We start from the raw sequence: 15812 nt of genomic DNA on the forward strand, positions 1-15812 counted from the left end.
CTACTCCCCTGGAATCTGCCGTGTACCCTGCGTGAGTCAGGACCGCGTATCTCCCTCTCGCTATAAATGTGCATTTTTCACCCCTCAGGTGGGTCTCTTGCAAAAGCACAAAGTCCGGTGCTACCCTCTTGATATATGCGTTCACCAGTCTCCTCTTTATTCTGGATCCCAGGCCGTTCACATTCCATGTGAGGATTGACAACCCCCTGCCTTCCTGTCGTGGGTCAGTTAGTGTACCTGCCATGGCGTGGAGTGACTCATGTTCCGTGGATGTCCGAGATGTGTGCCAGTAGTGGTGTTTTAGCTCGTATGATTGTGGCTGTCCCCCTCCTTCCACCCCCACAACCCCAACTTGTTGAATTCTTCCCTTTCCGCGACCCTCCCCCCTCCCCACCTCCCTCCCCATCCAGACTCATCCCCACAGAGGATCGAGCTTTCAGTAGGGGTCGGTCTGTCGCCCACCCTCTCCCTCCCTCTATTCAGTTATGCCTCACAGTTCCCGCCTCGGCAGGATGTAGTATAACAAATTTTCCGGGTTAAGCGCCCAGACGTAACTTTGATCAAGATCTGAAACTCAAGAAAAACTTAAACTGATCAACAGATACCCCAAAGAAAATAAGAATAAAAGAAAGAAAGGGGTAGTGTCAACGTGCATGTCGCCGGTCTCCCCGGCCGACGTCTCCATTAGTCCACTTCAGCCGTGTTCAAGAGTGTGAGTCTTGTGTAGACGTTTCTGCCCCGCTGATTTTGTCGGAGTTCTCCTGCTCCAAATTGCGAATCACAGTCACTAGGGGGTGAACAGAGTTCTGATGGGTGTCTAGCTCATCATCATCCTCGGCGCCCGAGTCTCTGAGTTCTACATCCTCTTCGCCGTCCCCTTCCGAGCAAGTCTGGTTTCGGGACCCACGAGGTCGTAGGTCAGCTGTGCCGGAGGCGCACGGTGACTCCCATCTCCCCCTCCTCCCCCCCGCAGACGTGTGTGTTCGGTACGGGGTTCCTGTGGTGCGAGAGTATGTCTTTCTGGATTTCCTTCTTTGCTGTTTAGGCACGCCCCATTGCGACTTTCCTCTCACGGCTTTTTCCAGTTCCTCGCGACCAGCTGTTTCCCTACTATTTAAGATCGGCCTCTCCTCGAGCCACTGCCAAGCGTCCTCCGGGCGGTTAAAGAAGATTGCTTTGTCCTTATAGATGACTGAGTTTTGCCGGGAAGAGCAGCATATAGGTAATGTTCAAGGATCTGAGTTTTGCCTTTACTGAGTCAAATGAGCGTCTCTGCTTCTGTACCTCCTGGCTATAATCCGGGAAGATCATGATGTTGGTGTTTTCCAGCCTGATCTCGCCTAGTTTCCTCGCTTCCTTCAGGATCAAGTCCCTATCTGCAAAGTTGAGGAATCGTGCGATCACTGGCCTTGGTCTCGCCCCCTCCGGCAGATTCGCCAGTAATGCTCTGTGTGCTCTTTCAATCACGAAGCATGTCGAGAATTGTGCTTCCGGGAAGGTTTCCTTGAGCCATATGTGTAGGAACGCCGACATGTTGTTCCCCTCAATCCCTTCTCTAAATCCTACGAATCGTAGGTTGTTGCGGCGCGCCCTGTTTTCGGCGTCATCCACCTTCCACATCAGCTGTCTGTGGGATGCCTGGAGCTCTGCCATGTCTTTCCGGATCGTAGTGATAGAGTCCTCTGCTTCTCCGATGCGTGATTCCGTCTCCGTTACTCTGGCCGAGAGGTTTCTGAAATCCTGGTGCAGGAGAGTGACCTCAGATCCAACCTCACCAATTTTGACTTCTAGTGCCGCCCGTGATTCTTGAATGTCTGTCTCGACGCCTGAATCGCTGCGAGTAATGTCCCAGTGTCTACGGGTCCCTCAGAAGATGTGTCCGGGTTTCCCCTGGTCTGCCGTGGCGCCTCAAAATTGTCCATTGGGCCCTGTTTTGGTGGGTTGGGTGGCGGATCTTTTTTCCCCATATTCGCCGCAGTGTCTCGGTTTTCCAAGGATATGGCACTGTACTGCCTACTATGCCAGTGGTATTATGGAGGTAAAGTCTCTGGTCCCACCTGCGCCCGTGGGGGCCCGGTGCTTTCCCCGTGCCCTCCTGCAGAGCAGTGCTTTCGCTATCAGGCGATTGTTACCGTCTCCCAAAACGCGTCCTAAGTGGTGCATCCGAAGGCGCCGCTCGGTTAGTTCGCCGCTGGACCCCCTGACCCACCGGTGTCCGTCGTGAGTGATGCTGGTTCGTGCCGCCCTTCAGTGGTGGCTTCCGCGCCCTCCGCGTTCCCGGCGGGCGCGGATCCCGGCCACCAAATGTTTCGCTGAGGCCTCCGTCTCTTTGAGGACGTGTGGGGGATGCAGTGATGTGATGTGTCGCCGCCCCGCTGTTGTGTGGTCTCAGGGTACGACCCTTCCGTACACCGGCTGGTGACCAGGGCCTCTAACCCGACCAGTGGGTTAAGGCTAACTTCTCTCGGGTGGGTCTGATCTATTCCCAGTTGCCCAGGCACAGGTGGTGGCTCGTGGGCTATCCCCTCCTCAGTCGCCTCTAAGTATCTGGAAGTGGGGGGGGCTGGGTATCCGTCAACCCTCACCGAGGCCTGCAGCTCTGCGACTCCCTGTCCCTAGCGTCGCTCTTACCAGGCCGCGCCCAACCTCTCCCCCGACTTCACCTGGTGGAGCGTGCGTGGCGCCGTTGTCCGTCTCCCTACTCCGCCGTCCCTCTCTGTTCCGGTAGCGGTGCTCCCGTGGGGGGTCGGTAGCCTGTCTCCTCACCGGCCGGCACTGCGGGATCGCCCTCTTCCCTGCGGGCCCCTCCGCGATGAATGGATTCAGTACCAGTGTAGACCTTCACACTATGTGTGACCGGTATAGCGAGGCGGCCGCCATCTTGGTAAAGTAAAGACCGGGCTGCAGTGGGGGGCTCCTCACCTTCTTCCGTGGTTCTCCTCAGCCACACCAAGTACCCCTCAGGCAGTATTGGAGGTCCGTGCCGCTGGGTGCCACCTCCGTGTTGCGTCCGTCTGGGCCGCCGGGTCAGTCCGCCATCTTAGAAAAGGGTGTGCGTGTACCGGCTCACCCCAGAGGTTCTTCACGGATCCAAAGCTCCTCACTGTGTACTCGCAGGCCAGCCAGTATCCGCTTCAGGAGAGCCGCTCTCCGTTGTTCGCTTCACGCGCCCAGGCAGCGCCTCCGGCATCCTCTGTGCTGTCCGTCCCGGCCTCCCGGGCAGTCCGCCATCTTGTGCTGGGACGTCCTGGCTCTGGCGCCTCGCACTGCTGGGGATCACTGTTACCCAGTACGGTATCCTGTTCTCCTTGCGCCGCCGGTCAGCGCTTTCCCCAGTTTAGGTGCACAGGATCCGTGACGCTCTCTCCAGCCTCCCGGACGCGGCACTCACCACGGGGCCGCCATACTGTCTTGCTGTATCGCCACCCGGCCGCCGGTCAAACTCCGATTTCCTGACTCCGGGTCAGTTGAAACCTCCTGCCGTCCTGCACACTTGTCTCCTGGCTGTCCTGCACACGTCTCCTGGCGATCTTTGGTGTTGTGGCAATATTTTAAGGCGGATTTAGGACTCGTCGGCCGGGAGCTCCCGGACCACACGTCTAGCACGGCATGCTGTTAGCCACGCCCCCTCTTGTTCAGACATTCTTAAGGAAAGTCCAGGTAATGCAATATAGAAGTGCATGCCTGGCACCCAAAATATGTACTGAGCTTGCTTAATTGCAGCGGAGTTAGTATAAGAAAGAAAAAAATTAATCAATGTGAAAAAGCAAGGTTGACAATAACCTGTGACTACTCGATCTACTTACTTGAAGGCATGGCTGTTGTAGTGTTTTGCTAACAGCACAATGAACCAAAATAGCAACACTTCAGGTGAACCTATGCATTAATCTTCACTCCAGCATCTCCCAGAAGACTGAATTTGTCAGGTTACACAATATTCCAATTCTATATCAGTGGTGACGTATAAAGCAGTTGGTATAAATAGTTACAGCGTATTCCAGTTCTACATCAGTAGTAGGGTATCAAGCAGTAGGCAACATAGGTTTACCCTTTCTTATAGCACAGTGCTCCATCCGATGGACTCTATACGAGTATGGATCCAAGTCTACAGCTTGCAGTAGTGGATTCAGAAACAATGTTGTTAAAGCTGAAGGCAGCGCAAATGTGAGAACAGTCATTGAGGTCTTCAGCAATGGAGAAGCACAACCCCACATCAACAGAGAGTCTGGAAGGCTCCAAGATGGGTCTGTTGGCACCCATGAAGCTGTTATGCCAAAGGGAGCCCGGTACAAATCACTGATCCAAGGTTTTAGTTTAGAAGATTCAATGGAAGCAAAATAAGACAACACCCAGAATGGACTAGGTCATGACACAAAACTGCCGGACTGGAATGAGTATCTGTTATGATCTGGAGTGAGGTGGCAACCCTACTCTCCATACTCCACAATCCTACTAACACAATCTGACAGCACCCATGATGTCCTGTGCTGCCGCCAAGTGCTGACCATATCACCTTCTATGCCTCTTCATAAGAACTCTTTAATAAGACATCCAAATAAATCTCCTCTCAAAGAGTTCCAAAAACTGAAATACTACATCTTGCAACTTGAAAGAAAAGAAAAAGTGGTGCCCTGTTCACTTCACACTGGTGTAAATAAATATATTGCACATTGGTACACCAAATAGTATTTGTGGAATACATTCATCTACAATAATCAGGCAATTTGACGGTCTATACTCATGTTCATATGTTCTCTTTGGATCAGTGTTATTCACCTAACCAACCACCGCTCATCTATTTCATTTATTGATGCCATTTTAAAATTGCTCGGATTGAAAGGCCGTAGTTGCTCTTCCTCAATAAAAAAAAATATAGAACACATTTATGCTAAGTCAGTTAAAACAGTAATGATCCAAGAACGTTAGATTTAGAGTAACTGTACTAATAAAAGCAGTCACACTTTTATTACTACGTGCAAAGATAACATTCCACAGCACACTGTAGCTGATGTAAGAAAAACATTGCTCACAAAACCTCGGTAGAATGGCAATACTAATGGTGACAATGCAAGGATGCATTTAAAGCCCCCGCGCCCTCCATGCTTTGGTTACATGATTATGTTTATTAGTATGGCACATGACAATCTTGCATGAAATAACCATATATGAACTCCCAGAGGGCGATATGGTATTTAGATCACTAATGAGGCAAGGGAGAGCATCAGGACACATTCCAACACTCAATGTTATTAAAAAACACATACATTCTCCCCTAAGAAAAGGGAATGAACCAACAGGGTTAGAAAATGTGTACATGGAAAACAACAGATCTCCACCTGTTGGACATCAATGTCAACAGAGCTGCTTGTTCTCTGGTGAATAAACCTTTGGAAGGCAGAATGTGATGCAGTATCTATAGTCAGCACTTCCCGCTACTGCACTACAGAAGGGGGCGGAGGTGAGGGGCGGCTCCTCCCTAGAGGTGCCAAGCATCAATCTACCACCTCGAACTGCCACTAATTGGTTTACCTTTGATAGCTTTTACATGAAAACAAATATGCTCATGGATTGTTTGTATGTAAAGGATGTAATGTCATGTTCACAGCAGAGGAGGGCTCAACAGGCTGCACTGCACATGAGTCAGGCAGGGGGTGTTGCAGTCCAGGCTCTCATAGTCACTATATATATCTAACATGCTGCACTAAAACAGTGCAGCATGCCAGATAATGGGGCTTCCGGCCTTGTAAATCATGGACCCTTTACCCCTGTCAGAAGTCGGAGTAGAGAATCCTGACTTTTGATACGTTAGAAGCTTGTGAAACTGTATCTGGTGTTCTTCTGATAGGGTAGAATCTTGTGAACCTGGATCTGGTGTTCTGCCCGAGGTACGAGATTGGGAAGTCGGGAATCCTTGACTATGCAGATAAAGAGCATGCAAGTTCTTATCGAAGAGGACTTCCCCAGCTAAGTTTAGGGGTGTGTGTAAACGGTTGGGGGGGGGGGGGGGGGGTTAGGAGAGAAGAGAGAGAGAAAACATATGCTGGAGATTGTATGCACATGTCTTTGTATGTGTATGTGTGCTTGGGACAGTATGTGTGTTTGTATGTATAAATGGGTGTTAAGTGTATGCTTCTGTGAGTAGGGTGGCATCCCTGCTATGTAGTGCCTTTGTTGGCTCTTGGACCTCTGTATGCAGCACAGCGTGACATGACATATGTATTTTATATCTATTTTCAAATGACACTGGCTTCAGTGTCGGGTTGTCACCTTTCCCACAGAAAAAGCACCAGCCATTTGTTTCTGTTTTAAGATTCTGCAAATGCCAGGCCATGATTCATCAATGTAACTTTATACAAATGTGTCTGTTTTCATTTTTAACATGGTCTTTCGGTTTAATTTATTGTATTGTAATTGTATATAGTGCTTACTACCCTTGAGGAGGCGTAGAATCGTTTTTTTGGCACGTAGCATGCTCCTCCGAAACCCATAAAGGATTAGTGGTGAATTAGTATAGTGAAATATGAAAGCAATTTTAGTGGTGGATATGTTAGTCAGTTATTTGGATTCAGAAGGATAGTGGAGGGATAGAAGAGGGAAAATGTTTGCATTTATAGAATGCTTGCTACCCCTGATGGGGTGTCGAAGTACTTTTTCAGTGCTCCAGAACCCATAAAAGATTAGTGGTAAATTAGTATAGTAAAATATGAAAGTAATTTGAGTGGTAGATATGTTGGTCACTTATTTGGATTGAGAAGGATAGCGGAGAGGGATACAAGAGGGAAAAAGGTTTGCAGTCAGTCATTGGTCATTAAGGCAGCTCTAGAACACATTTTAAAGAGCTTACTTCTCATATTTACTGTTTGATATATGTAGCACTAAGTAGAAATATACCCTATTTAGGGGATTCTATTAATTTTTCTACCAGCCGGCACATTAAAATACTGTCTATGCTGGTATAAAATCACCCGTTTATGTTATCACGGCCTGTTTTTGTTAACTTTAATTTTCAGTCAGAGAGCATAAAAGCAGCTCTAAAACACATTATATGTTTTCTGTTTAGATTTACTGTTTTATGTTTGTACTGATAAGCGGACTAAACACCATCTCTTACCACTTTATGTACCAGCCTGGACATTAAAATACTGGCCATGCTGGTATAAAACTGATCTGGTGGAAGACCTACATTAGGCCTGGGCCCAGGTCAGAGTACACTGTATGGGCCTAATGGAAAGAGTTGCCGCACAGAGACCTTATTGCAGAGTCCGGTTCCTACACTGGTCGTAGCAATGAATGCAAACTAACTATAAATCATGCACTACTAAGATGACTGGCCTGCCCGGATCTGCATCACCAGACTATGTAGAACCACCCCTGGCACATTTTATCATTAGCGGGATTTGAGCGAAGACCAAGAATAAATGGCACAGAGTGCAATGATTCTGTTTTTTTGGTCCTCTTGTTCAGAATAAAAGCTATCCATGACAATTGTGTGTATTACTTTGGAGGCCTTTATGTAGCTTGCACCTGCTCAGTGCTTTCAGTGTATGGTCCTGCTTACATATCCATGCATCCATTCCATCTATCCAGTTCAAAGGCATCTTAGGCCCGCCATCCAACATTCAACACTTGCCACCTAATATTCAGCAAAGTTTGTGGGCATTTAAGGGTGTTTAATATTGTTTTCCAAACATCGTTTCAGCAGCCCCCCAAAATGGTAGTGCCAACAGCCAGTACCTACCCTCCTGCAGCAGATAAGTAGCCATGTGGAGAATGGGTACGCTACTCTGCTCGCTGGATACGAGGGAGACAAGGGGCCAGTGGCATTCTGCAGCGGCGACATCCATTACCACTTCCGGGACTGGAGTAAGGTGGCAGGCCAGTAGTGGTGAGCAGCAGAGGCCTTACCTTCCAGCCTGTCTGCTGTCCCTCCAATGCGACAAAGGACAATGTTCCTGCCGCCAGCTGCACTGCACTCTGTGGCGGGACAGGGAGTGGTGTCCCAGTCAGTGCTGTCTCTCTTGCTTCTGCAGCCTGCCCTTTCGATGTTTGCCTTGCTTAACCTCCTCATACACAGAGGGGCTCTCTACACACTGCAGCAAGAAAGCAGCTTTCACTATCTGACCCTGACTAGACGCTGCTCTAGGCTTGGGTGAGGTGGTAGACATTCCTGGAGAATGGATGAAGGGTCATTTATACAGTCCTCCTTCCACTCTGGTACTGCAGGAGCCACATGAAAAACGCGCCTGCACTGCCCCCACCTGGACGCTTCCGTTGATGATTTCCCAAGCTGCTGCAGACTACTCCTTCCTCTCTATGGTCTTTTTAAACCCCCAATCATGATCCTCCTTCAAACTGTAGCAGGACAGCGTCTTTCCTCTCGGACACCGACAGGACTGGCTGTTTCCCTGGCTAGGAGTGCTGCTGCAGCCTGATCGTGCCTGTGTGCATGCAGGGAAAACAATGTGCCTGTGTGAGGGCAGAGTGGTGGGTGTATTTGCAAGTACAGGACGAGCAATCGGCATGTGTGAGTGAAAGGTCAGTGTTGTTTCTGAGTGAGCAGTGTGTCTTTGTGAGTGCAGGTAGAGCAGTGTTGCTGTGTGGGAGCAGGGTTAGTGGTGTCTGTGTGAGTGATGCGCCTTTGTAAGTGCAAGGTAAGCTGAGTAAGTGCAGAGAGAGCAGTGTTGCTGTAAGAGAGCAGGCTGAGCTGTGCCCCTCAATGAGGACAGAGAGAGCAGAGGGTGAGTGCAGGGTGAGTCTTGGGTCTGTGTGTGCAGCGTGGTGAGTGCAAGACTGTGCATACTTTAACAAAAATAAATATCTGCAGTACGTTTATTTTAATTGTATTTCGTAAAATACACTATTCACACCTAGATGAGTGAATAACCCTCCACCTTCTCTTTCAACTCAGGCTTGCTCGTTGGCTGCATTAACTAGTGCATTACACTCAGGTTGGACCATTTTGCCGCACAGTTTTTAAAATCCACCAGCTGCCACTGGCCGAGGCATATATAAAGGCAGCCACAGAATGTGAGAGGGTGGCAGGTTTGACTTGAGGTGTGTAGGTGGTGAAAAGGAAGGTGGATATTGTAGCATTTTAATGCAATACTATTGTTTACCCCCATTACAGCTGCCAAGGACCCTGTGTGTAACAATGGTATCAAGGTTCCCAAGTTTGTGGGAATCTGGATGGACAACATGTTGAATAAGGGTTTGTTTAGTAGGGGTGCAAAGGCTTCTACGCTTGCATTACCTGCTGTTCTCGGTTTGGATAGTTTTCCAAGCTGGCTTTGTAGAAAGGCCATTTGTCATAGGTGTAATCGTAAACCCACTCGCAAAAGTGATTGCCAATATCAAATCCCCTGGAAACAAAAAGAAAAGAAAATACAATATGTTCAGTACCAGACATAGTCCCTGCATGTGACCAACGTATATCAGATGCACCTATAAACAAGCACTGCAAGCAGCTTCACCAATACATCTCAAGAACACAAACCTCATGCAACAGTGCTCACCGTGAGCTATTGTGAAAAAATAACCAACATCATAAACCAGAGTGTGGCTAGATTTAATTATGGTCTGTCTCGCAATTAGCAACCAACTAATACCCAGGCATTAGCGCTCTAACCCAATGTTCCATCTGAAGGTTATTACTCCATCTCAACCTAGACAGACTGCAGCTTTCTCTATGCTGGGACAGATCATCCTGGTCTCAAGAAAACTTACTGAAATGAGAATAGGATTTGTAGAACGCACTCCTACCCAGAGGTGTCTATGTGCCAATCTCAGAGAAGGTAAACTGCTGATGGGGGAAAAAATTGATAGTTATTGGCTGAAAAGCCAAGGTTTGAAGGCTTTGTTGAAAGCCAACAGAACTATTTTTCTTTTCAGGTCCAAGGGAAGAAAGGTCCAGAGTCTGGTTGTGCCCACACACAGAGGAAATAAGGAAAACGAAATCGAGGATAGAAAAAAGGAAATCCAAAACGACAGAGAAGTATTTACATATACCGCCAAGAATATCGTATAGACCTTATACAGAACGAAGCGTAAGCAATTAATAAAAAGTAATGGGTGAGGCTACATATATCGTAGCAGCCATATAGGGCTACCTGTTAAGAAAAACCAGAGTAGAACTGATTAAGGCGGACAGAATTATGTCAGCCACCTATCCCTTTTAGGAGAATATGAGGGAGCACCTATCCCTTTTAGGAGAATATGAGGATGATAAAAGGGAACAAACAATATAAGAATTGAGAGGAAAATAGCGGCCATCTTAAATGGGCAAAACAGACAAATACTTCCATAAATGGGAGCGACAAGATAAAAAGGCAGGTAATAATAAATAAAAATAAAACGAACGAGATACCTAGGCGCAGTAACTAAACCACTATCTGATCCTACCTGATGGTATGAGGGAGCACCTATCCCTAGAAGGATGCTATGAGGATGATTGAGGCAAGAATAGCGTCCATCTTATAGTGGCAAACTAAACACATACTTCCATAAATGGGGGAGATAAGATGAACGGGGCAAATAATAATAGACAGACACAAAACAAGACACCAAGGGGCAATGAATAAACCATTACCTAATTCGAAATTGTTACATTGACCTCTTCAATTAAATAGAAAAAATTAGGTTTTTTTAAATTTAATTTAAGTGTCGCAAAAGAGAGTGCATATGGGTAGAGTTAAAGTCAGAATCTAATATCTTATATGAGCCCATGGTCTATGATTTGCATACGGCATTTACCCGTCCAAACTACTAGCCCATAGTCAGTCTGGAATCTGGATAGTAATAACGCTTAACATAAAATGAAAAAGGCACATAAGCAGTCATCATGAATTATGTGCCAATTATTCAATATATTCACAAGGGGCCATGAATATCCCTAATGTGAAGCCAAATAATATGATATGTTGAGTACAGAAAAGACTCATATATCATGAGTGAGCAAAAACTCAGATGACTAAGGCCACCCAAGCCAGGTAGATCATAGGTAAAAGGCAATTAGAGCCCAATATATGAGAAATATAAAAATGAGCTCAAGGCGAATCCATAATTAGCGATTTATCCAGATGGATAGAATTGAAGGTCTAAATAAATGGACATTTAGACAGTGCAAAAATATGAAGGACCTAAAATACAAAATCAATAGAAGGTCCCAAGCAGAGGAAACCAAGCAAAAATGATAGGAGCATGGATGAAAGGACCTCAAATAAATTGGATCACTGGAATCATACCTCAGATCAAGTTTTAACTTAAGTAATGTAATTTGTGGTCTGTATTATTATGTCCCATCACAGTAGCTTGAAGACGACAAATCCATTTTGCCTCTCTGTTGGACTGTGAGTTCACGGTCCCCGCCTCGGTTTCCCACCAGAACATGATCAATGCCATGAAACCAAAATGCATTGTCATTAGGATACTTTTCTTTGTAATGGTTACTGAGGGGGTAACGGCTGTCATTATTGAGTATCACCCTTCGATGTTCTTGTATACGGGTTTCGGTAGGTTTGTACTATCAACGGGTACAATTGTCCTAGACAACCTGGATCTCGAGAAACTCATCTAGTCAGCTCACATAGGTCACCGCCTCTCGAAATAGCTTACAGTGCCGAGACACCCTCGGGTAGTTGTGCGCTTTATAAATTGCATAAACATAAACATACTAAACCAGCTTATTTGCAAAGCTGCATCATGTGACTATCCAATATCTTCAACTAACATTGTCACTGCTAAAGTGTGGGGGGGCGGAGAAGAGGGGGTCTGAAGAAGACAAAATGGACTTATATCACCCCTTTTTCTGCATACCATTTTAAAGGTATGCTTAGTCACAGCCTGCTTAGATTACCTTGAATAGTCAAAAGCACACATTTTATGCAAAAAGAAGCAGTTTTAGGATGTTACTGTGGGCCCATAATCACACACCTGTAGTTGTAGCTGCTATATTCAAAGTCTATCAACATCAGCTTGTCTCTGGAACTTGGGTTGCGATTTGATAAAAGAAGAATGTTACCTGAAAAATTAGAGTAGGAAAAGGGATTAGGAAAGAACCAGGAAAACAGAAACGTCTGATAACAATGCAGAAACCTTGATCACCAGAAATTTCATATTCACATCATAACACTGCGAGCAAAGGAGCAACTATCATCCAAGGACAGACTTTAGAAATTAATATTTGAGCACTATAAGGAGCCACATAAACTCACACACATACAAACAACGTACAAACAGTAGTTTCATCTCGCACAGAACTTGAAGTTACCAGCCATTTTTCAAACTTACAGCATTGAATAAGAGCACTGCACTACACATATACTTCACTAGCTGAACAAATAATGGTGAAACACTGCTTCTACCTTCCTGCACATCATTGTGACAGAAGACTACAGGCGAGGGTGTTGACTCCAGTAGGTTCCTACGGTGAAGAGAAACATAGTGTTAAGCAACTTGGAGGTGCACAGACACGCTGAGCCCTTGTACCAGACACGTTTATGAACATTACTCAATGTCAGGTGCAGTGAACTAGGTCACATTTGAATACAGAACCGGGCTTTTGAGCAACAACGTGGGAGAGTACTCTGCCATAGTCAGTTATGGAAGAAAACAGACCTCAGTAGCGAGCAACACAAAGATGATGAATGAAATTATGAATACATTTTTAACAACTTAAACAGAAAAGGAAAAAGCCACATCAACCCAAACCAAGTCTGCTGACATAGAAGTCTCATTTAAGATAGTAAATGCATACCGCTCCTAAAGACAGACACGCACACAGTCTCACCTGAGGTTTTTCATCTCGAGCTCCAGGTTTAAAGCTTTTAATTTACTGAATTTCTGGATATGGCTATCTCGAGTGAAGGCAAGATCTGAGATTTGCTTCATGTATCTGTAGCCAAAGGAGAAGGGGACAGCGTTACAGGTTAAACTATCTCCTTAGTGGTATACCAATTCCAATAGCTTTATTCGACGAGTTAAGTCATAAAAGCATTTACTAAGTAAATAAAAACATTTACGTATAAAACATCTGCAATAGCATATCATGAAAGCTGGAAATGGGATGTGTACACTTCTTAAAAGATTGTTAAAAATGTAATTACAATTGTGATGCAGGGGTGGGAGACTTGGCACACATGATATTTGATTGCCCCACTTTGAGGAAATACTGGGATAGAATTTTTGATTGCATATCTCTTTGGTATCAAACCTGCTAGAGAGTTTATCTATGTTCTTCTGGGAGTGCTAGAACCGAACCTGTCTAACGCTGTTGACCGTCAGCTCCTAGATCTACTTCTCACTTTGGCAGGCAAAGTTGTGTTATGCAAGTGGAAAAACAGCTCTGAAGTGACATTCAAACTGTGGCAAGATTGGGTGTCCTTTCTGAGAGGGGCCGATAACCCAGCCCTACAATCATCCCCAGAGCGTGTCTCTCATAAAAAATTGTGGAAATCGCTTGATGCTTCCTCCTTTTTGTTTGAGCCCCCGTAGGCCTTACAGGTAGAAGTAAGTCACGAATGTTGTAAATTCTTGTTCTTGGAGTTTGCAGTTAGCCCTTTGCCCTATACCGTGAGTCGTTCATGGACGTTACCGAGATGTGTGTAAACAACAAGGAGATTTTAGTTATGACCAGGGCAATGGGGCGCACACCTGTGTGGCCGCACGGTAGCGAGCAATGTCAGTTGATGGGTATAGGCAAAAGGGCGAGCGGTAATCTCTCAAAACCGCCCAAATTTGGACCCAGGGGATCTAAATGAACAATATAACAACAATGCCCCTGCACTATACAATGGTGTGACACTTATGGTGGTAACAATATTGCAGAAAGATTATTTCGTAAATACACATCCACATTTACAAAATGACTGTAGAGGATTAGTTAATCCAGGTTCAGATGCAAGAGTTCCGTTAAAGAATGAAAATGTTCAGTTCTTGGTGTAAAGAAAATATATAGGTTTATTGTTCCTTTGTTAGTGCCAACACGTGTTTCATCGCAGGGAACCTACTGCGAATCTTCAGGGCTGGACAGAAAACACAAAAGAAGTGCATTTGCAACCGATTCTTGTTACAAGAACCTACGTTTAGTGACTTTCCAAGGTGAGAAAGTGATCAAGCATGTGTGCATATGTGACATGTATAATACAGCAGTGAGTTCGTGATGGTATACATTGTGCAGGTGTTTATGTGATTCTATAGTGACATCTTTTATTTTTAGTGCCATTGTCTGTCTGAACACTGGAATAAAGAATTAAGCATTAGTGATGGTAGGTCTAAACATTTGCCGTAGAGAGAGTGTGGTGCTATGGTGAATAGAGTGCGGCTGTGGCTGAAAGGGCGATAATCCCAGGTGACATAGGTAAAATCCGCGGTTTAAATAAAGAATCACGTCTCAACAAAAACACACGTTAATCCATATCTATAGTCTCAGTTGAAAGCTTCACAAATACTGCTACACTGTCATTATAGTTATTTCACTATGAATGGCCTGAGAATAAGAAAACAGGAATTCGCCTGTCTGGGTGCTTTGATCGAGATAGTTAGATGAGACAGCTTTGGCGAGTGTGTGTCATGTGTTCTTGCAGGCGTGCGTTGCTGAATAGGGAAAGACCTCCATATTTCGTTTTAAAGGTAGCACTGGCTAACTTTGGTGATCAGAGTCGACCACTTGATGTTTCCACAAAATGCAGCAAAGGAGGAACTGGTTGAGTGAAGTGATACAAATAAGTTTTGGTATTAGTATAGTAACCTAGGAAGGAGTACTAACTTACAGGCTCTCAAGTCTAGGGTAACGGGTGCGAGTTTTGAACAAAGTGTCTCGCTTACCTTAAAAGAGAGTATGCCAATTTAACTTCGGAAGTTGTTCGTCGTCCTTATCTGGACGAGATTGTAAATAGTGGACCCAAGTATGGCGGAAGATTGTGGCACGCTATCCGCGTGTTTGCGGAATCTATTTAGAAACAAACTATGTTTAATTATCCGATAACTACCTCATGGTGAAAAACGTAATCAGCAGAGGAACTAGTATATCGTAAAAAAGCGGTAAGATAACCCACTCGTACCTTGTTCGGTTTAGTGTGTGTCTAAAACCGGGAGGAGTAGACAGTAATGCAAAGGGTCTTGTGTAGCAGGACCAACGTTCGATGAGGGCGAGTACACCTAAAAAAAGGGAGGAATAATTGGCTAAAGTTGCGTGTGAGCAAGGAGCAAAGTTCTTATCTCACGTTTAGACAGGCGTTGGATGTATGATCCAATCCTAGGTGGGAGAGAGCTGGCTTACCTTCTTAGTCTTAGACTCCCTCTTGTGTTTCCCGGTGCCGTTTTCCGAGGACGGTCACGTGACGGGAAATGAGGGCCGGTTATATACCGGAAGTGTGTCTACTCGTCCAAAAAGGACTAGAGCGTGTCTGTTTATTCCGGGGATTAATTAATAGCGCTGAGATACTCACGGGTGATTACGCGCTCTATAAATACCTTAAATAAATAAATAAATAAATAATATATATATATAAATAAATAAATAAATAAAAATAAATAATTGTAGTCCCAAAAAAGAAGAGTTACTTCAAAATAGTGAACAAAAAATGTTCGAAGGGGTGGCATGTTATTCGAGCGACGCGATTGCTTTGAAAAAAAGCCCAAATGCAAATTAATGCATCTAGGGCTGTGGGAGCCTGTGTTGAAAGAGGTCTTTTTAAGATGATCATGATTCATGATTAGAAAGTCATGACATGAGAGTATTATTCAGTGGTTTGAAGGTTATGAACAAGGTTTAAATAATTATATTAATACACTGATGTATCAAAAGCTGTATTCGG

General features: G+C 45.3%; 1 protein-coding gene across 1 annotated transcript in view; it reads right to left on the bottom strand.

Moving 5' to 3' along the window:
• Positions 1 to 15812, bottom strand: part of CHKB (choline kinase beta) — a 76023-nt gene that overhangs the window by 17199 nt on the left and 43012 nt on the right. Inside the window, exons 5-8 of the mRNA XM_086918798.1 lie at positions 12785 to 12889; positions 12360 to 12418; positions 11929 to 12016; positions 9251 to 9359 (exon numbers count right to left, since the gene is read on the bottom strand). Of these exons, the coding sequence (XP_086774924.1) occupies positions 9251 to 9359; positions 11929 to 12016; positions 12360 to 12418; positions 12785 to 12889 (361 nt within the window). The remainder of the gene's footprint in view (positions 1 to 9250; positions 9360 to 11928; positions 12017 to 12359; positions 12419 to 12784; positions 12890 to 15812) is intronic.

This window comes from Lissotriton vulgaris, chromosome 1_1 (genome assembly GCF_964263255.1).
Source record: "Lissotriton vulgaris chromosome 1_1, aLisVul1.2, whole genome shotgun sequence".
In the NCBI taxonomy this organism is placed as follows: Eukaryota; Metazoa; Chordata; class Amphibia; order Caudata; family Salamandridae; genus Lissotriton; species Lissotriton vulgaris.